The sequence below is a fragment of the Aquila chrysaetos genome, chromosome 8, assembly GCF_900496995.4.
Source record: "Aquila chrysaetos chrysaetos chromosome 8, bAquChr1.4, whole genome shotgun sequence".
NCBI classification, from domain to species: Eukaryota; Metazoa; Chordata; class Aves; order Accipitriformes; family Accipitridae; genus Aquila; species Aquila chrysaetos.
Window position 1 is genome coordinate 29,844,591 of NC_044011.1, and position 22,681 is coordinate 29,867,271.

Here is a 22,681-nt window from a genome sequence, read left to right on the forward strand (position 1 = left end):
TATTCCATCATGAAGAAACTTTATTAAAGGAGGTAGGATTCCAAAATTAATCAGTGCATAACAAAATGAAGCCTCCTTTCGTAGCAGACAGGGCACAAGAACATAAAATTTGTCCACAAGGGATCAAATTCTTTCCTTGTGTAGCTCCCCGCACTCCATTGGTCTGCTGGACCTATTCTAATTTAAGACTGAAGTTCTTACTGTCGCAAACAGGAGTTAAGCCCACTGTTCAAACAGATGCCTCTCTAGCTGTATAGTGTATTTAAAAATGGTGCCATTTCTCTGGTAAAGCTAATTTCCAGATATACTGTTAACTATGATGCCATCTGTAACAGTGCAGTCCTTGGCCAGTGAGCCCTACTTTTTCAATATGTTACAGGAAAAAGTTTCTACGATGTCAGTGTCTCTCCCATATTACTTTCACTTGTTCCTTGGGTGCTATTGGAAATGATTTGAGAGATACATGTTTCATTTGCATAAAGCACCACTGCATTTCTGGAGATTTGAGCCAAAACCAAAGCCTAGGAGACTTGGACACCACCACATGAAATATGGATTCCATTATCTTTCCAGTTTTCATATGCTAAAAGGGCATTATCAGCATCTTAAAGCTCTTTAAGCCTTGTAGCTCACAAGTACAAAACATGTAACATCATGTAATACTATTATAAACACATGAGGACAATGACTTCATAGCATCTAATTTTCAGTGAGATTTCATGACTATATTTTTTGGCATTCCTACCATGGAAAATAAAAACAAAAATGGCACTTCAAAATATTCCATTAAAAATATCCTGTTTCTCCTCCAGCTTCTCAGAGGATTTTTTTTTTTTTTTTTAATTTTATTTTCTGGATATGGGAAAGAGTTCTAAAAATTATTTTACTTGCTTTAATGCTGCATGTGTTTCAATTCAGTACTGTAACATGAGTTAATTAAACTAAACAAAGGCCACATTGTCAACACTTTCAGCAAGAACAAAGAGATGATACTTTTAAACAAAATAAAAACTGCCGATTCATAATAGTATTTCTATTCTGCTTACTGAAAATGAAATGAGGAAAGCAATCAAATACACACAATGAACCTTAAACACTATCATTGTTAAAGTATTCCCTTTTCTTGGTTTTTTTTTTTTTTTTCTTTCCTTTTGGCTTTTTGTCTTGTACCTTACCATCAAGCCTGATAACATAAAGTGACTATGAGAGCAGGCAAAATGTTTAAGCTGAAAAATTCCTTACTTTTTCCAATTTTTATTAGAAAAACATATAGAAAAAAAATATATCGCTTGTCATTGAAAGATGAAAAATAATTAAAACTTGAAATTGATCTTGCACCACCTATTTTTTACATACATTCAGGCTAGAATCTGATATATGGAGAGTAATGAAAAGAAACAGATTCCTTCTGTGGCGGAAAAAAAATATGACTTTTTTCCCCACAGGAGACTGAAATCAATATCTGGAGCAGACTACTGACAGTATAATAACCACCCCATCCTGCCAAGGCACAGTGCTGCGCAGCATGGCCCAGGCAGCTCCCTTAGGGAAGGCCTGCAGGGGGTCTGCATCCCATTTGCTGCCTCTCTCACAGCCAGGGAGGAACACCATTTTGGGCAGCATGTGCTGCCTGATGTGGTATGATTTCTGCGTCGGCCCGTGCTTATAAAACAAATGAACCCCATCACCTCCATGGTCCTGCTGGTGCATACCACTGGTCATGACAGCCTGCAAGAGGACATGGAAATAGCAAAGCTGGTCCACAGAAGCAATGTTCCCTCCTAATAATCTTGCTGATCGCTTGCCACTAGTGAAGCAATTGCTGCTATCACGTACCCTTCGCTGATATAAGAGCCTGGAGACCTTCCAGTTCAGAACTGACAAAGCCACCATAAATCTAACCACAGACACTGGGACCAAAAAACCCACTCCTCTTCTGAAAGCTGCAACATCCAAGTGGAGCACAGAACACGCTCACACAGAGCCACCCACAGGCAGGTCAGCCTCACCTGCCTTCAGCTTTTAACAGAGCTACCCCAATTCCATACCTATGCAGGACATTTTAAGTGCATTCATGAAGTTCAACACACCGTTTGCAAACTTGGAAAAAAGTGCTGCCTCCCCTTCCAAAAGCAATCTTTTGCTAGGCTAAAAGGTTTCTTTTCCCTGCCTACAGTTATGGCCTTTGTTACTTCCACAAGGCATAGAAATTACCTGGATATACTTTTCTGCCACAGCTATGATGCCTTCAGAAGAGCAAAGTGCTTTGCACTGGAAGATATAGACCAAACAGCCCTTGGACCACCACAGATTGACCACAGCAGGCTGGCAAGCAGAATCTGGTCACAAAAACTCCTCATCTGGCTGATATTGCAACTGCGAAGTTCACCTGAGTTTTGTGAAGTTCTCGAGAAAATAAAGGCATGTAAAGTGAGGCTTCTTAAAACCTAAAGGTATCCCCTGGATAAAGGAACTTTTTTGGCTTTCCAGCGATAATCTCGTTACTGCGTAGCTCCAACTACTTCCAGCTACTTGCTTTGCAACAGCCCATGTCTCTGCATAGCTTAGAGATTTAGACATGCGAGTTTAAACACCAGTTCACAATTTTCTGGTTCCACAGCATTTCTAGCATTTCTGCAAAAGGTCCAAAGGTGCACCTTTTTTTTTTCTTTGCCAAATATCAATACCTGTCAGAAGCAGATTTTGAACATATATTTCATATTTAGGGCCAGACTATTCTGTAGCAGCCCCCAAAATGTCATCTGATCCATTCAGTATGGGTTGTTATCAAAGACCAAATACACTGTATCTGATTCGGGATATTTATTCCTTTCTTCTTTGGGCAACTGAATAAAAGAAGTTGGAGCCTTTATACTAGATCTTCAGAAGCCACAACAGTCCAAAATACCTTTGAATGCTTTTCTCTCCAAACATAAAGAAAATATCTTTTTAAAGATATATAAGGAAGATTTTTAAAATCTCCTTTTTTCCAAAATGTCTCATCCATCTCCACTTGAAGCTGAAAAGAAGTTTGGTTGAGAAATAAAAGGTAGTTACAATTGCCATGACTCAAGAATAAAGACGTCAGATTTGTCCAAAAAGATCTTTCTCAAGAAGTACTTCGTTTCTCTGTAGCCACAATGTCATATCAAACAAAGTCATTATTTTGACATTATTTACGACTGTACCAATGCATGTAAAATCCTATAAATGCCTGAGACTGAAACTATAAAAAAATTGAGAGCCCTTTTCTTCCAGGTTTTGGAATATTTAATTCTCTCCAAGATTATGCCATAAAATTATCTCTTGCTAAAGTACAGATGGGTTAATGTCCTGGAAATCCAGCTGTTTAAGTGAAGAATAGACAAAATGATGGCTACAGAGTTACATAGCTATTCATATAACAAAGACTGTTGAGCAAAACTGGGCTTAGCTAGAGCAGAAATTAGGCAGAATTCAAATTTACAGTAAAGAGGCACTGACCAGAAGACTGGCAAACGAAGTCATGCATACTGCAAACGATTTAAACCGTGAAACCATCCCCAGCCCATTCCCAAGCCTGCCTTAACGCTGCACGGTTCGTACAGAAAAAAAGATGGTTAATACAGTTCCCTAAACACGGCATTCAAACAGGCTAAGATGCAACTGCACAGAAATACTAATCGTAAGGGCTGTGTCCTTCTCTTAACCTAAATCCCTGGACTCTATATTGGCATTAAATATGGCATTTTGCTCCTTGATTGTGCTTCAGCAACAACCTGCTTCTGCATTTCTGGACTCATCCAATGGAAAATAAATGTGTCCTTTGCCCAGGGAGGATGCTACCCAACCACTCTAAATTTGTTTCTTGGGTGGAGAAACATCCCAGGTCAAGCCTGAATCATGTTCCAAACAGCACAATAAGACAAAATGTTTTAGCCCGAATACAGAAGAGAGCCAACAGAGAAATAATGGCTACTTCTGTTCATATTCCAGTGCTCTGACAGAAATCCCATTCTCCAAAGAGTTAAGCAACTTCCAGAGATGATCAGTGAGGGAAATCATCATATCTAGTGTCCTGACAAAGGGAGATAGAAAGATGTGGGAAATAACAAGATACAGGGGAGAGCAGGCTCAGAGGAGGAAATGGCTACATATTCACACAAATAAACACAAGTTTTATTTTCGTGTGCTGCAAATTGTGTTGTGGAGAAACTGTGCTAATTAAAATTACAACTAAATGCTGAATGCACGGTCATTACAACGTGACAGGACTATTTCTAAGTGTACATATAAAGGGACCGCTGAACAGTCTATTAAAAGCGTATACACTTACCTAGTCAGCAAATAGGTCAGTGATCACCACTTACTCTGCTTTATTAAAAGGATTTGAGAATATTCCCTAATCTTATAAGAAACACAGGCTTTCATTATTCTTTTGTGAACTAGAATGAGTGCATTATAGTAGCTGGAAAAAAATTAAAAAGGCATCTGCCTTTTTTCTTCAGTTGCTCCGTAGTAATACATAACTTTAAGTTACAGTAGGAAAAAAGGGACTAAATTGGCACATGCTATATTTTATTACTGATTTTGGGAAAAGGCAACAGCAGGTTTTTATGAAACACACACGGTGCCTTACATTGTTAAATTCTTTAGGGTAATCTGGCTTGTTTCTTACTGCTGGCAGTGGGAAACTGTAGTGAGACTGCCAAGACTTTGATTCTTCGTTCCTCTGGGCTCCCGGAGGCCCAGAACCTTGGAAGTGCCAGGATCCGTGACTCCTTGGTAATACACACCATGGCGTAACCCTGGAGCTGTGAAGCCAAACAAGCTATATAGAAAGGACCCTGCAAACCCTAAAATCCCCCAAAACACATAGATGAACTGGCAGTAAAACTTGCACAATTAGATCAGAAGCTTTACCTATGGTTTGTCAGAAGTTTGTGAAAACTGAGACACATCTCAAAACCAGCAAGAAACAGTCATTTTTCAATGGAAAACCAGATCACTGAAAAAATTCCTAGCACTCTTCAAAGCCGCAATCAGTAACTAAGCAGAAATCTAGCTTTAGGTTGGAAAAGGGACTTTGATCTTTGTTGGCCATTTAGTGGCTTCCACAGCTCCAGTGCTGGGGGCAGCACAGGTCACAGATGACTGCCATTAATCTAACGGCTCACCGGCAAGAGAGAGAGAGGAGAGGCAGCTATGTGCTACCCTTTGCTCCAGGATGAGCTTGGTAACACACAAAAAAGTATCAGATGTAGAACAGAAAGACCAGGTAGTTTGCAGTGCAGTAGTTGCTACGTTTGGCTATGCACATAGGTCTAGTACAAGTCAAAACCACTTAAGATCCATGTATTTCTATTTAATGGGACTAGCAGTCCCACGTTAGCTTTTTTCCCACATGTTCTTTAGACAAAAATATGCCATTTCATCATATGTCCAACGTACTGCAGATGCTGCTGGAAAACTATTTAACTGAATTAGTTTCTGAGGTAGCACTTGGGTTACATGAAATAATGTTACATATTAAATCTCTGTTTTATGCCAGGTAATCCCTTCCCATTAAGAGGAGTCTCTATTTGGGGAATATATCTTATTTTATCAGCCTGAACTTCAGCTGATTTTCCATTTTACCACTCTGTCCAGATCCACCTTGATTTGTGGTGAACTTTCAAAACTCATGTGGCAGGGTATGTGCCCACCAGAAAAGGAATTATCTAGCAAGATGAGCACTGAGGGTGCTCTACCTGTTCTTATACCCATAAGAATGAAACAAAGCACGGGAAAGCCTTAATTTCCTTTTGTTCTCAAAACCCTGAAAAAGCATGGCCTCAATTACCTATCCTTCTCAAAACCCTGAAAAAGCACCCATTTATTTTCCCTGACCCACAGACAGTATGTTCGGAAGAAGCTAAACAGAATATCTATGCAGTTACATAAGTGCTGTACTCTGCATGGAGACTCAACACATCATCTCCTCTTATTGAACTCACCAAAAGCTGACTTAAATCAATAAGAGTCCTTCTATGAAATTCAACGAGCTTTGAATTAGACAAATCCTGCACAGGAGCAATACCTGAGCCCCCAGGTAGGAACATGTTTCCAAAATGTTTGGAAAGAACTTTTTACTTACTTAGTACTTGAACCTATTAAATCAGGGGCAGGAAAAGGAAAGTGCCAAGAACAACGCTTTTCTGACATTACCTTCTTTTCCTTAATGCTGCATATTTTAATAGTAGGTAGAACAGATGGTGAAATATAATCTCTCCACTGAGAACTAAATGACAGTCACTAGCTGTAGGGGACACTAAAGTATTAAAGAGAAGGAAATGTACAAATAATGAAAGTACATTTTGTCCAACTTGCCTTTGATGAGGCATAAAATAAAATGTAAATAATTTCTATTAGGAGGAAATTAACATAACGACTTTGGTATTTGCAATCAGAGTGAGCTTGTATTATATAACCTGGATTTGCAACTGAAGGCAGTGCAACACCATTTACCTGGATTTGAAGTAAGGATTATATCAATTCTATTTTCACCATCAGTAATAAAGCACAAAACCGATACCATTAACATGACTGATAATAGAGAGATGTGATTAGTCTCAACCTGGATAGGCAATAAAACAAAAAAAAAAACAAAAAAAAGAAAAAGGAGAAGAAATGTTGTTTAGCTGTATATGAACAAAGAGGTTCTATTAACCTGGGTCTGCAGTGAAGGAAAGTGTCAATATTGCTAACATAGGTTTGCAATTAAGTTGGTGTCAATATGACTGGGAAAAGGAGTTCATAATTAGGACAACACAGTTAGTATTGACCTGAATTTTCAATAAAAATCATGTCTGCATTTCAATTTGGAACTATAAAATTCATCCCTGTGCTGTACAAATGACCATATAATTATTAACTTGCAGTTACTTTACAATTAGAGAATTATTTACATAATATGTTATTTTTTTATATAAGCACATGCCTGTTAGAAATGGTGAGCTGAACGTAGGGTTCCCAGAAGTAAACTTCTACGTTTCTTTGCAAAAGCATTCCTAAGGATTTAAATACTTTATTCCCAGAAGAAAAACCTGCTTCAGCAAGACTCTACGTTCCTTCTCCAAATATTGGTTTCTTTATTAGAATTACTAGTTTTAGTTAATTAGTAGTTAAATCTCTATTAATGACCTCACAAATAATTATCATACCCATTTATTGTAAATACTCTTGATGCTTCTAGCAAACATGATCAAGAGGGTACTTAAATGGACATAAATTGGTTGTTTCATCAGCCTTATGCACTTTATTGCAGAAAACCAATGAGAAGAGTAGTTATTTTAAAGAACCTAAGCATGCACTTTTTTGCACTTATTTTCCTACGTAAATACAAGTCCAATATATCAAAACAACACTCGAGGATAGGCAACAAAGGATTTTTCCTGGGGGGGGGGAAGCAAGCTTTTATGTGCTCTTTCTATGTTTCCTCACAATAGAAAAGGAGAACATGAGCCCAGTAGCATTTTCTGTCTCAATCTATAAGTAGTCTCACCTCCTTCTTTTCCTTCTTCTTCTTTTTCCTCTGCACCATGAATCAAAGGTATCTCAACTTCTGTTGTGTCTTCTTGGTTCAACAACGGCTCTGAATTAATTTGATAAAAAGAAGATGAACAGTAAAGCTTTTCAGAATGGACATAAAAGGATTAACATACACTAGAGAGATTCCTGTTAAAAACACTGGCAGAGGAAAAGGATCTTTTTCCCCAAACGTACAGACACAAAAGCTGTCTCAGGGAAATCCAAGGGGCTGTAGTTGAGAGCAAGGCCTTGATCCTCCAAGATGCTGAGCTTTCTGGGATTTAGCATAAAAACCCCATGTGTCTAGTTCCAAGCATGGGCCTTTACTGGGACTCATCACAAGCCCAGATACACACGTACTCAAGTGTTTTACTGGACTGGGGACAGAGTATTCAGTGCTCCGAACATACAAGGCTGAAGTGCTTGTCATCAGGAATAAGAAATGCAATGTTCACTTCTTTCTTTAACAGTCACAGTCATTAAAAAGTCAGCTTTTATCACCGAGAATCCATGGATACTCCCCTGCTCAGCATTGAATTTAGAGTTACCATAAGAAGATCCAGCTCCACAGATTTAGCTTAGTAGGCATGGAGAAAGAAAGGGAACTTAAACACTCCTGATATCTGAGCAATAACTAGCAGGTTTGCCTGTTAATCTTGCTCTTTGGTTTCAAGGCATGTGCAGTACCTCCTATTTCCATGCAGGAGCTTTGGGAATCTGCCCCAGTTTTCATCTCTTCCTCTGCAGAAACATCCGGTTGTCCTGTTAACAAGACAAATTGAAAATGACATCAGCACGATGGCTGTGTGCAGGCAATGAATGGCAAGTTCATCAAAACAGGACAGGAACCTAACATATAGCACAGTCCTTTTCATCCAAGTACTGCTTTTTTTCTATTAAACAAAAAATGTTGGACGTATTTTATATGTGAAAATATCACTTAACAAACTCTAAGCATTAAGTATGTTAAATGGCTGGTCAAAACTGACCCTGAATCAACTTTTTTTTTTTCTTTTGTAGCTCAGCCTTGACACACTGATTCTCATAGGAGCTGTTGCAAAGCACTCGCACTTGACAGTTGACTTAGCAGAAGGAACAGAATCACCCCACAGGCTTTTAGAACAACAACAGCAAAAAAATAAGAAGGACAATAATAACAATGCTATGCACCCGAGATCAATATGGTTAAACCCACATATTTGGAGATGTGTGTCTTTTCCAGCAACACCAGAGATTACTGCACCACAGCTGGTTGGCACACAACCTCTATTAGCCGATAGCATTTTCTTAAGGCAGCAGAGGTCAGGCTGAAACCCACTGGATGCTGAAACCGGAGGAACTAAGGTTCCCAACTGGTTCATTATCTCTGTCTTAAAGAATTTTGATACAAAACTACCTTCAGCTTGCTCTTGTTCACATCCCACAGGATGCACTGGGTCACTCTCCCGTGTGCCTTTGGAGTCTTTCAGGGAGTCTGAGGAAACAGCAAACAAACAAACAAACAAATCCTGCAGTGGTTTTCATGCTGGAAAAGTCTGGTAGTTACTTCAGACACAGGTAGCCCTTAGGTGCCAGCTTCATATCTGGCATTCAGATATGCTGACAGATTTTCTATCTTTTTAACTACAGACTTATACACTACAAAAGTATACTCATGGGTTTCAATTATTCAAATTCATTTCAAAATCTGTACACTTACTGAGCAGTTTTTTGCCTGCAGTACAAACCTTAAACAAGGAGCTGGCAAGAAAGGACATGTAAGAATAATCAGCAGCGCTACTGAGAATTTTATTTCTAATGAATGGAGTGGCACAAAGCTATGAGAAACAGCACGAACCACCTACTTGATAAATAAAGTGATTTCTTATTTATTTAGAACAATGCCAACACTTTTCATGGTTGGACTTCCACAAGCTTGACAAACATTAAGTCCTATAAATCCCAGTGCAAATCCTAGCCTCATTTCACTTGGTGACAGAACTCCCAAGGTCATTACCATGGCCAAGACTGTTTTTCCTTTTAGGGGAGACCAGCAAAACAAACTGCCCAGTGGCACAGTGAGGTTTAAATTAGACGATGTAAGTCCAATCGCTATGCTATCTGCAGTCTTCATAAACACAGGGCATTATTTTGTTGTGTTGAATGACATTTTCTGACAACAGCCACTCCTTAGTTTTTGCATGGGGATGGAGAAATGCATTATTCCACCACAGTCAGGAAATCACAGCAACACAGCCACCCATTTTAGTTCTGCTCATCTGCATAACACAGCTTTCACTGGATAAGGAGCTCTGTTTGAGTCTTGTTAAAAAACCACCGCTGATCTAACTGGACAAGTCTGCAAACTACAGGGGTAAGTACACTTGAGGTCATAACAACGGTAACAGATAATCGGTATTTGTGTTCCAGAGTGAAACATTTTCTGAAATGCTTCTAGATGGAAAACTTAAGTAACAGTGCCAAAAGATCTATGGTGCATGATACTAAATTATGCTATGACAGTCCTGTTATGGCTCTACTGCTGCAAGGTCTCTTTCTACAATATAGCAGAGCAAATCTTAAAATATACCAAAGGATGCCCCTGTAAAACTCTGTTCCTGAAACTTGCCAAGAATAATCTCTGATGGATAAGTGAGAAAGCTCGGTTGTTAACATCTGATCCAAATTTAATAATCTGTAGAAAAGGTATGCAATGAAAGTGTGTGGCTTTAATTAACTGCAAATAATCCCCCAAGGCAAATATTTAATTACCTGCACAGCTTCTTACTTCTTTCATGGCGTGACAATAAGTTTATAAATCCAAGTTTGAAAGCAGAATATCTCACCGATGTACAATTTACTAAAATTTGCCCTTGGTGCACTTTTTTTCACCCTACTGTGGACTTAAAACGCTACTCACTACTATCAGCTGGACCTACTGCGCTGGCCTTTCATACTAGGATACCACATTGTGCTATGAGTTACAAGGGATTACCCTATCAGCCCAAATCAGAGCAAAAATAAATGAGAATTTAATCAAATTCCAAGTTTAATCAAAAAGTGAGTTGAAGGACCTCTTGGTATAAACGGGAATGGCACTAAAAATCTGTAAGGAATTTTTCAAGCAAACTTTAAACCCATTGAGTGAAATTCTGCCTTTGCTTAAGTTTTTGACAAAGCTCTCAGGATATCAAACAAGCCAAGATCTGTACCACCTGTACCCCCATATCATAATTTAATATAATCTTTTTCTCTATGATTTAGTTGCAAGTTTGTAAAAAGAACTGTACTGACGAAGCTGGAATCAGAAGTCCTCTGCCTTAAATACCATGCAGTCCTTCAAACAGCCAAAAGTAATGATAAACTGTGATATTACCTACTACGGGTGGGAGATGCACGTGGCTCTGTCCCATCAGACCCTTAGAGCTATCTTATCCTACACCTATTGCACAGTAGTTCATACTCCAAGACCTGTGCCTTTAATCTCCGTTCACAGGTGCCACCTTTTCTCCCAGAATGAGGAATGACTCCAATTTCATGCAAAAATCAATCCCCAGCATCAGAGGAACAATTACGCGCTTTGGTCAATAATAACAAATGGAGTTCAAGGAGCCTCGTGCTTGGCTGATGTATGTGCCCCATCACACTGCTGTTTGTCATGAAGCATCACATAGCTTATGGCAAACTACAGTTATCACACAGCGTGGGGAGTTGTCGCTACTCCCACCCTTTGGCACAGCTGGCAGTCTGACTCCACAGCTGCGCTGAGTGCCAGCATTAGGCACCACGGCTAGAGACCACCTATGCTATTTGGCACATCTTCACACATTCCCATAGCTGGCTCTGCACCGTATATTCTTACAGGACTGTAATTTTGTGTTAAGCTTCCATTTTTATCATAAACAGTTTTCTAATTGTTCCGGGGTTCAAGAAAGCAATTTAATTGCACAGAATTCCAAATTATCCCAGGCAATACACAATGATAATTTCGCACAAGTTATTCTTTGTAAAGCATGTTTCTGAAAAGAGCAGAACATGGTCAGGAGTTACGGCCTAGCTGTAAGAGTCCACTGCTCTTATTTCAGCAGTAGAAATCAGTCTTTACATTAGTATGCAGATTCTGAGTTTCAAAATCTTTAAGGTCAAGACCATGTCAAAGATTTCTTCTTTTCAAATGCAAATATTAAATCAAATATTCAAGCCAAAATGTCCAAAGACAGATTTACTTTTAGGATTAACAACAATGAAATAAAGGAGTAAACACAGTTTTATGATGAAAATCTGAGCCAAGCAAGAGTGAAAGTGTAAGACCAAATGCACCAGTCAATAAAAGCTGTTCCCAAATTGGATACAAGGCAAGAGTGCCACCTCCATTTCAGCTGGCAAGCAGTGGTGGGAATCCCACAAATGCTGATGATATACTACTTTCTGCATGCAAGTTTTCAGCAGGGTAGTGGTATTGCTCAGGCTCAGCTGGTCCTCTGTGCTCGCTTAGCCCTTTGGAGCCTTATGCAACTGGGCAGAAGACAGTATCACAGTCCTAAATGATTCCAGGGTCTGCAAAAGCTCTGGCCATCCCTAAAGCCTTTGTTCATCTCTAATTGGCTAGGGAACTAACTCTGGTTTTTTAAATGGCATAAAGCAGTGTTAGTCTTCTCCTAACACTGCTACTTATCTGTTAAGTTGTACCAGAGAATCCAAGCCAGGATACTATTTTGCAGCACAGTATGCTTAGTTTTTTGATAACACACGCTGGGCACTATTTACCTTGGGTAACCATAAATTGGGACTGTAAAGGTTAACATTCCTCCAGGCAGGACTGAAAATAATCAGTGTTTCTGATACTACACTGGAGCACAGTTCCTAATGTAATCATTGATCACACATGAAGTGAACCAAACACAACACTTAAGGACATAAATGAACCAAAGATAGGCCACTTTTATCTACTGCACATCAAGCACTGAAGTGCTCATTGAAGTCTGAGCATGCCTTGGATCATTCAAACCTGCTTTTACTTGGTGGCTGCAGTGACAGTGTCCACATCAGGGACACTTGGCTCTGCACCCCTCCATTGTATTGAAACAACTGTCTCGTGAGGCTGCATGGTTGAATGCACCTGGGAATTAGCCCCAACCTTTAACAACCCATGAAGTAAGTATCTGGACTTTAAGTAAGCCGATCAGAATAGCCCCCAAGTATATTCACTGTTCCAATATATCAACCATATGTTGAATTCAGCTCCAAGAAAACCATGTAGCTTGCAATAAACTATCAATCCTACCCTTCCTGCCAATAATCAGACACTATTTTGTCTAAATGCTGCATAAACCCCCATGCTTTTCCATGCCATTCATATTTTTTTTGACTGTATAAAGCAACGCTGCTCAAACGAAATTTTGCAAATGCTAAGGAAGAGGAGAAATGGTAAGATCTGAATGTTAAGTGGTTTTAATGATCTTATAAAATTCACTTCTCCAGCTACTCTCTGTGTGGCTTATTTACTGAGTTGTTTCTAATGTGCAACACACCTGGGTCCTGCACACAGCATAGATAAATCACCATGTTTTAGGAAGCTGTAAGAAGATTAAAGAGGGAAAAAGCTGGTCATTATGAAAGAAACAGGTTCAGTGCATTTTATTTTTTAAGCATGATACTGTGAAAAATGACTGGAATATTTCCAGAGTGAAAGAAATCAAGCAGGCGTCTAAAATTACAGGTAATGGTGTGCACGGAGGCTGCCACATGATTAGGGTATTCTTTTGCCTCATAAACCGAGAAAAATGTGATAAAATGAAGTACTATAAAATGGTGATTTATGAGAAGTTAGGGAGATATTCTTGAGCTTTGACTTTAAAATGTTATTTTTATATCCACCAAGATTTCATTTTAATCTATCTTTATGACAGATTAGATTTATTGGAGCCCAAGTTTATATGGCTTGGTAAAACAGACCTTTTTAGGTGGAACAACCTGTAGAGATATTTCTGCAAGTGTTCAGGTAATAGACCAGGCAGTTCATCTCCACAGGTGGGGTCCATGGAGTAATGCTCCCACCCGCTCATGCTTCGAGCTGACAGAAGAGCATCTCCTCTAACCTCACCTTCTGACCACAACAGAAATCTCAGGCGCAGCTGGTACAATAACCGTGGGCATCCTGCTGCTGCCGTCAGGGGCAGGGCCTGTTGAACAGGGCACTGGGAAAGGAAAAAACTGAGAAAAACCTGGCCACCTCAGTTAGACCCTTCCCAGGAGAAGTTGCCACACAGCTGAAGGTAAGGGTTGAGGGGGACAGATGGAAGGAGTAGGTGCTCGCATCGGACTGACGGGAGCGCAGCTGGATGGCTCCAGGTCAGCTAATATTTGAAAATAAGTAGGATCTAAATAAACCAGCTAAGTAGATTAGTGTTAGCTGTGGCGGCTGCCTGTACTGGTGAAGGCTAGAGCAGAAATACCTCGAGTATTTTATGGGCTGGACCCCATCTGGATGTGCAGTGGCACAGATAGGTCAGATTAAAAGGAAAAGTGAATAACCCACATTATGTACAGCTCAAAGTGGCCATTATGGAGGGTGTTAGGAGAATAGGCGCTTGGTTGGATGGTGATGGTTATGTACGTGGGTTAAAAAAAAACAAACCACACCATTTAGCTTGTGTTAGCTAATTTGCTTTCATAGAAATCCTTCTAACCAAGGGAGAGAAAAACGTTATCACTGTGGCTGGCACGCAGAGCCACAGCTATGGTTGGGGGTGTCGAAACTCTTCCATTAAAAAGGTTCTTTTTCAGTTACCTATAATTGAAATTTTTCAGGCTGAAATTTTCCAGGTCTAATCATAGCCCAAGGGTGAAGTAAAAACATTTCATTGGTAGCTGCTGAGCACTCAGCACTTCTGAAAATCAGGTCGTTCATTTAAATGTCTTAATATATACTTAAGAGCTGATTTTAAACACCTCTTTTTGAACATATTGGGCTTTCAGTCAATCTTTTTCACCCACTTATCAATGTCTGATTTACATCCATTTGCACAGCTCCCCTGCATTTGAAATGCTCTATCTTTCAGTTTATCCCTTCTCAATCATTTATGTCTTTAGGACATCAAGATTTTTCCATGGTGAGAACTACAGCTGGCCAAACAAGAATTTTATATCCATTATGTTTTACAGGGAGGATACTTACAGGATTCTGGGTTGTACAAAGTGAGTTTTTAGGGCTAAGCCCTAGCCAAGGCATACATATACCTAATTTTGTTTCTGACAACATAAGCCCTCCAGCTGACTGAATCTGAATCCATTTCAGAGAATGTAGAAAAATAGTGACTTGCTTTAAATGGCACTCCCACAGGAGCACAGACTTTGGTGAACACCTGGAAATAATTAATCACTACTTTATTTTTAAAATTAATTAGCATATGATTTAATTTAGTTGACCTTCAAATGAAAATTCAGTTCTTATTAAGTGCTAATGAATTAAAATCAGCGTATTGTGCGCAGAAACTTTGCCATGATTGCATAATGGGAAGTTCATTCTTCACCTGTACTAAAGCCCATTCCTTTTTTCATTTTTCTACCAGAAAGCCCTATCATTAAATCAGGTTAAACAGTAATTGGTAGGACAGCTAACTTCAGATGGAGATGCAGAACTCTCTCTCTCTCTCACACACACACATACTCTTTTCCCAAAAAGAAATCACAGGTTCAAACGAATTCACAGCTATATACAGTATTGTCCATTTAAAATGAGTTTGCAGTCCCAGCACAATCTTGTATGGACAGGCATACTAGACTGAATGCAGCCTGTCTGATACGTGTTTTATCTACTGCATAAACATTAATGACTTTAATCACTTTGTTCTGCCCTTACACTTCATAAAGGGAAGCATCTCTAACTTGAAATACGCTGTGTATAAAGGATCTACTTCCATATGCACAGTAATGAAGTGCTACGAAGGTGCTGCCTAGAGATGTCAGCTCTCCCTCCAAGAGCTAATAGCTATGCATGCAAGTTTTCAAGGGTAAAATTGCAACATTTCTTTGCGGGCATTTCCAGACAGTGGAAATACAAAACTTGGCACAGAGTGGAATAAGAGGATACCTCCACAGCATAACAACAAATATCTTGATATTCTTGCAATATGACTGTTCTGCTGCTTATTTTCTGAGGACAGACAGAGCACTCAAAAAACTCAGTCTGGTCAAAGGCCATATGCAAACTGGGTCCATGTGGACTTTTTTTTCTGGACAGTGTCTCTTCTATTGTGACTAACAGAAGAGATACACTTTCACATTCATATGAGATTTGTAATCTCACAGTAGGTTTTTCATTTTAATTGGAGCCCCGCAAAACATGATTCCTGGATTGTTCCATGCACTTACCATGAAACATCCTCTTTTATGTTCCTATTCTTCCCCTTTTACTTTAAAGAAATCTGATAAAGATGACTCAGGTAGAACAAAAATACTAGAACTTCATGGTAGCAGAGATGCATGTGCTCTGTTTTGAATATCACCACATTTTAGAGCAATAAATAACTGTTTCAATGTGTTTGCTACATTCTAATCCCAGAAATATGAGAAAAAATAAGCAGAAAAACTACTAGTCTCAACTCTAACTGGAGTCAAAATACTTTTTTTGGTGTGCTCACAAGAACTGACATTTTAAAGACTGCGATACTTCCGTAGTAGGCTTGGAAACCTCCTATTTTGAGTGGTTTGAACTATGCATTTTGGGAATATGTAGCCTAGGCTTACTTGCCACAAATCTCCTTTCACAGTAATTAGGTGAAAGGACTGGAAAAACATAATTTCTTTAAATGCTTTACATCCACTTCGTTTAGTCAAAGATAAACTACAGAAATGAGTATGTTCTAGAACCTGGCAGGTTTTAGCTGTGTTAACTCAGTGGGCAAACAATTTGAAGGCTGAAATTTATTTCGGAAGCAGCAGGTGTTTTCAGAAATGCCAGGATTTTGTAAAAGTGCCATTTCCCAAGCAGTAGCAAGTTTTTTGTAACACTAGTATTCATTTCAAAATGACTCAAAAGCTAAAATCTGAAAAGTTGAAAAATCTACTAATGGAAATAAGGATGAAAACCATGGCCTGGTGGATGTGGTGGCCTCATCGTTCAATATGCTTGGTTACATTTAAAAAACTAGCAAGCAAATCCCAAAACATGTTCTTTTCCCCACCATTCCTTTTTTCTAGTTGTAAGACTTTACAAACGAAATATAAGGAGGAAAGTCTGTCTCACTCCTTTTCCCCTACCAGATGCTACCCATCTTACTTTTGAGGAGAGGTTGGACATCAAAGAGAAACTGCCCTTTGGATTTCTCAGGGCACTGTCTCTTCTGTCAGCCTCTCAAGAGAAGAGAGGAAAACACTATACTCTTAGCATATTATAGATAAATTGAGACTTACACAACTAAGCTGGCTACTTTCCTGAGAAGAGAAAACTAATACAATGGGTCAAAAAAATGGAGTGGTTACACATTGAGATAGTCACTGAAAAGCCTATTAGAAGACACTGGCTTCATAGTCAGGAACAAGCACTCAAAGCAATACCAAAATGTTGGGATCTTCAGTAAGACTGCAGACAGCAAAATAAAAACCTCCAAAGCCTCACCATGACCCTCACATTACGAAACATAAAAAACACATCTGATGGGGGATCTTATAGATACAGGATACATAAACAGGCCAAATGTCAGCAAAAAAAGAGAAATGAATGGCAGGCAATCACCAGCTATGCTGGGGCTGAATCTATCACTATTTCTGCCTTCTACTAGCCTTGCCACGACTTCAATCTGTGAAGATATCAAAAGCAAAAGCCAGGCTCCAGCTAGGGCTTGTGGTTTTTTTTCCCTGCAGGATCAATCAATCAGTTAAGAGAGCACTTAAATCAACCTGCACAAGGCTTTGAACTCATAATCAGGTAAGTATGTGGGCTCTCTAGCATGTGTCTTCGGAACAAAAGGGCAAAATCTCACACCCCGTCACACTTATCTAGAAAAATGAGAAGAGTCAAGCAGCGACGCTGAATTAAACATTAAATCTTTAAAAATAAATAAGTTAATGGACGTTAATAATTATGTTATCTCAGTAAAATGCATTAAAACTTTCTATTAGTCTTCCTTGAAGGCTGTACTGATGGACTGTATTTATTATAGATAGCATAAGTCCTGTTTTGAATTATCAGTAGCGAACATTTTATAAATCACCCAGGCTTTTTCCTGACGTACCCCCACAAAAATGCCAAAACCCATAGACTGGCACAAGCAATTAATAGCGTGATATCATAAGAGTATCAAAAACAGTATGTCTGTGCACTGGTTCCTATCTGTAAACCAACAACTCCACAGGAAAAATCTCAGCTTGAAACATTTAAATTAGATCATCTCTCTTTCTTGTTTCCTAAACTCCCTGTCATTTGGCCCTGTGACACTTTTAAATATTTATCACAAACTAAATGATCTGAGTGCCCAGCACAGTCTGCACAAGATAAACATTGCTTTCTCCCTCTCAATTATGACTTCATCTCCTCCTGTCTCCTCTTGATGTGTTTATAGCTATTGTGTTTTTCTTTTTCCCCATCAGGAGAACACCAAATAGGGAGCTAATATTGCCAAGATAGATGTGCACGCTTAAGTTTACACCTGTGAGTTGCCCCAGCGAGCCCAAGCTTTGGGCTTATTTCTGATATGTCATGTATGATATTTTAGTATTACCTCTATAACAAGGGGATTTAGGAATTCACAGCATCTCTCCTACCAGCACAACAGCTGGTGCCAAGTACTTCGTTACAAAGACACTTGTAAATGAAAATCTAAGCAATTACCTATTTCTGTATTGTTTAACTGTGATTTTGGCCATTTCCAGACAAAGGAAAATAAGGCTTTATGAAATGTCCTCTTGGGACTGGATATTTTGAAACACCATTTACAATCTGTACCTTTATCCTCACTCAGCTCTGCTTCTTCTGATGCTGACAGGCTGGCTACAGCTGAAGGTTTCGTCTCATCTATAAGAACCAAGGAAATGAAAGAGAAGTTATTCATTAGATAGCAAACTGATGAACCACTTTACTGAAAAAAAGTGTTATGCGTTATTGAGGCAAGATACTAGACCTGAATTTGATTTACTGGGCTTCGATCCATTCACATCGCATTCACTGGCCATTACTGGTCTGATTGTCTTCCCTAAGCCAGGGTAAACTTACATTACAATACTGCCAGATCAAGTCTATATTTCAATTTCTCATAATACAGAGAGAGGAACAGCTATCAGTTTCATGGGTAGGCTGGTGTTGCTATTTGCTTTGAGATTCCTTTTTTCATTTAATCCATCTATTTTGAGAAAAAAACAATTAAGCCATTCTTAACTTTAATCATGTCCATGAATCCCATTGGAATCAAAATGATTACATGCAAATGCTTTCCTGAAAATGCAAGCTTTCATGAATCAGGCCTGAAATTTAGCAAGTCCCTGAAAAATCTGTGGATTGGAGTTTTTTAATGGTAGAGCATGCAGTTAAAACTATTGTAGTTAACAGATAAAACTAGTACCTGAATTTATTATAGTTTTTTAACTTTCACTGTTGCTTTTTCTTGGCAATTTTTATAGTTCTAAAACATTTATAAGCCTTTGTTTTAATTTCTAGCCTTTGATTTCTTTCAAAAAACTTGCTTCTGATGATTCTGACAAAATTTTTTTCCTGATGTTGTGAATGAGTATTTTTAACTAGCTTGAAACAGGTCCTCTGGACCACCCGCCATTTTGTTTTTCTGCGTGTTAACTGTGAAGTTCACTGATGATAGGCTGAAGGCCAGACTTTGAAAAAAACTCACAGTAATAGCTGAAAAATTTCAAGCCAGTCTTTGTACACTATAACTGGCTTTTTCACTACTGTATAATAAGAATATATAAATCTTTATGTAATGGACTGAGTAAGAAAACAGTGTCTATTTTTTCTCCTACATTTTCTTTCCTAATATCGAAGTATACGACCTGTGATTTGTCACACTCAGATGAAGGTTATGCCTTTCAGTTTAGAAAATACACATAAGAACTTTAACATTTGATGGGATTGCTCTTTACCATGATCATTCACGGTGATTAGAAACCTTTTAGGCATACAACTGTGTATCTTGGAAAATCCGGTCATTTCCTACTGCTAAGAAAGGGCACAGAAGCAACAATCTAAAAGTTCCTGATGATGTTTTGTCTCCACAAGGAGTTGAGTGGAAAGCAGCAGCAACTCATTAGCTGAATGTAAGTCGAGGTAATTGTACACCTCTCTGCTCTTGTCACTGTGTGAACCAGTAGAGATAAATGTTAAGCCAAATAATTTTTTCCTGTAACACTGTGCGCCTGTGGCCGTGGAGGTGATTCATGAACTATGTGTAGGCAGAACGCTATCTTTAGGCATGTACCTAAAACATGTTCCTAAAGTATGACATTTTCTGGATCTGGGACCTAAAATGTCTGGATCTTTTCTTTGACGCTCTTCATGATAGTAACAAAACATGACTACCAATATGAGATTGCAAAAGAATGTACATCATGGCTCTGATAAACCAGCTCTGACAGCTTGTAACATAGCAAGTCATAATGATGGTTTTGGGAAAAACACAATGCTTTTAAGACATCTCCAGTAGCAAAGTAATAATTTAGAGAGGTATATATTCCTTAATTCTCTTGGGAAAAATGAAACGTATCTCATTCAATCGAACTGTTTTGCAAATCAAAATACCAGGGAAATACACACCCCATCAGAGTGAATACACCTGACAAGCACAATGGGCTGTATTTGGCATCTGTAGACAGTAGTATAACTGGGTTTAACGGGCACTCTGCAGGCGGAGCTAGAAGCTCCTAGCAGTACTAGCTCTTAGACAAGCCAGCAGCCAAGCAGTATTTGGTACAGTTAAAAGCTCAATATTGCTTGGGCAAAGATATGCCCCTGCCTAGTCAGACATTCAAAATGGAGTCTAGATTCAGAGAGAGTAACTCATTTCTCCCTTCTCCTGGTCCCCTTCGCCTATTTAAAATATGACTAGCATAAAAGTGAAAAACCCAGGAAAGGAAACGTGGTTGTCCTCCAGCACTTACAAAATAGTACTGCATGCTTATCTTGGGGAGGATAAAGGCCCTAGGTCCAAAGTTTGCTGAGGTCCATGGGAATCTTTTTTATTCTGTAATACTGTGTGCCTACGGCTTCACCTCCTACTGTTTGCCCCACATGAGGACATAAAGAAGAGGTGATAAAGAGGACATGAAACATAGAAGGACTTCAAGCACTTGTGGACAGCATCGGCTGTTAACACCTAGTTGCAGAAGACTGACCTGTGGAGTGCAGGGAGAAATGCTGCACTTCCACATACGCAGTGCCCAATGTATAGGACAAAAAGAAGGACCCTCATCAAGTGAACTCCTCATCTGGAAACAGCCACAATGCAGTAAACAAGATAAGTCAAGAATCTAGGCCTTCTAAATTTTTTTGCTGCATTTACTGGCTGGCCTTCTTCAGCTCAATCTTCCACACATATTGAAAACAATCTTCAATTCTGATCGTAAAAAAAAAAAGAAGTTCTGAAGAAAACCGACTCATGCTCTCTGGATTAAGTATGTGTAGGCAACATTCTGCACTACAACGAGAAAACAAACAAACAAACAAGAAAAGCATTGTGTTACATGTAATACTACACTAAAAAAATCCTTAAGAAATAAGGGGTTTTGCAGACATTTTGATTGTCACTTCAGCTCTTTTGATAACTGATTAATTCTAGTTGTCTTTTGCATTGAACAGAGTTGGGTAGGATGAAAAACACAACCATAAACAGAAAAAAAAAAAAAAAGAAAATCTCTTGTGAACATAGAGTGACATTATATTTTAAAATATTGAACTTACTATAATTTATAAACATGCCATCTGCAAAACCCACTGCTCGTGAACTCTGACATTCATTTGCAGTATATGCAATATCTTTCTGTATGGATTTAAATCTTCATAACCCCTGAGACTTCTGTGGACAATTTATTAAAACTTGAAAATACCCTTTAAAATCATCAGAAATACAGTTTTGATCAAAAGAAGCCTGCTTCCTCCTTCTCCAAATTTCCTTTTCCCCCATTTCTATTCTATGCAGAGGGCTACTCTGTTGTAGACAGAGGGAAAATTATTTCTTTCTAGTTAGAGGATTAGCTAGAGTTAGTCCACTTTAAAGGGAGAATGTAGAGCTGGTAAGCTAAAGAGGGAAGTCTGCATTCCTGCATTGCAATACATTCATTCATAATGAATGGAGTTTTGGTCTCTAATGGGAGAATTGCTCAAGACCTGAGCTAATCTGGTGAAAATGTACAAACATTCTCCTTCAATAGCACTGACTAAGGTTATTGTTCACCAAGGTGGATAAAACCTAAGAAAGTACTTTAAGGAACAAACCTGCTTCTCCACTCCGGGCCTCGGTTTCTTCAGTGTTTTGCTTTTCTTCTGTGCTGTTACCACCTATCGAGGAAAACATATAAAAATTATTTATGATCTATCTTTTTATTGGTAACAGCAGCAGCAATATTAATTGTAACCAATTCAGCACAAACCGCTAATTTACAGCAAGGTGCCATGATAAAAGGGGAGAGATACAAAGGTAAACTGAAAAAACCTGCAAACATAACCAGTTACATTTAAAACAGTCACATTTTCACATCTCAAACTGAGGAAGGGGGGTTAGATTAAAGATTTTATCTCAGTAAGCACACTGGAAATATCTGTATACTAAATAAAGGTATGTTCCTCTAAACACTGTCTGCAATAGATGAAATTGTTGCTTGATCTTAGTCTATGTATTTTATAAAGATTTTTTCTAGGATTATTTTCCTCCAGTAACATTTCCACAAGATCCTTGAAGTGGCCGTGTTTCCAACGTGCAGAACCTATTTTAATGTCTATGGAAGGTAAGAATAGGAGAGGGACAATCGCCCAAATTTTATTTTAAAGCAAAAGGCACAATGCCACTTAGCATAAAGTATAAAAATGCACCACAAACGACTGCAAAGAAGAGAGCAAAATAAACCAAAGAAAGATTGCTAGGATTGAATGCAATGTTCCCCTTTTTACATTCACATTCATTCCCAATTTTCTCCACTACTTTGCATTTGCATT

The 22,681-nt window shown here is 38.7% G+C and overlaps 1 protein-coding gene across 3 annotated transcripts in view; it reads right to left on the reverse strand.

The window, feature by feature from the left end:
• MACROD2 (mono-ADP ribosylhydrolase 2) overlaps window positions 1-22,681 on the reverse strand; it is a 905,745-nt gene that overhangs the window by 33,717 nt on the left and 849,347 nt on the right. For all 3 annotated transcript variants that reach the window (XM_030021604.1, XM_030021603.1, XM_030021602.1), the window contains exons 12-16: window positions 21,965-22,027; window positions 18,473-18,541; window positions 8,945-9,022; window positions 8,236-8,310; window positions 7,523-7,612 (exon numbers count right to left, since the gene is read on the reverse strand). In XM_030021604.1, coding sequence (XP_029877464.1) covers window positions 7,523-7,612; window positions 8,236-8,310; window positions 8,945-9,022; window positions 18,473-18,541; window positions 21,965-22,027 — 375 coding nt within the window. The remainder of the gene's footprint in view (window positions 1-7,522; window positions 7,613-8,235; window positions 8,311-8,944; window positions 9,023-18,472; window positions 18,542-21,964; window positions 22,028-22,681) is intronic.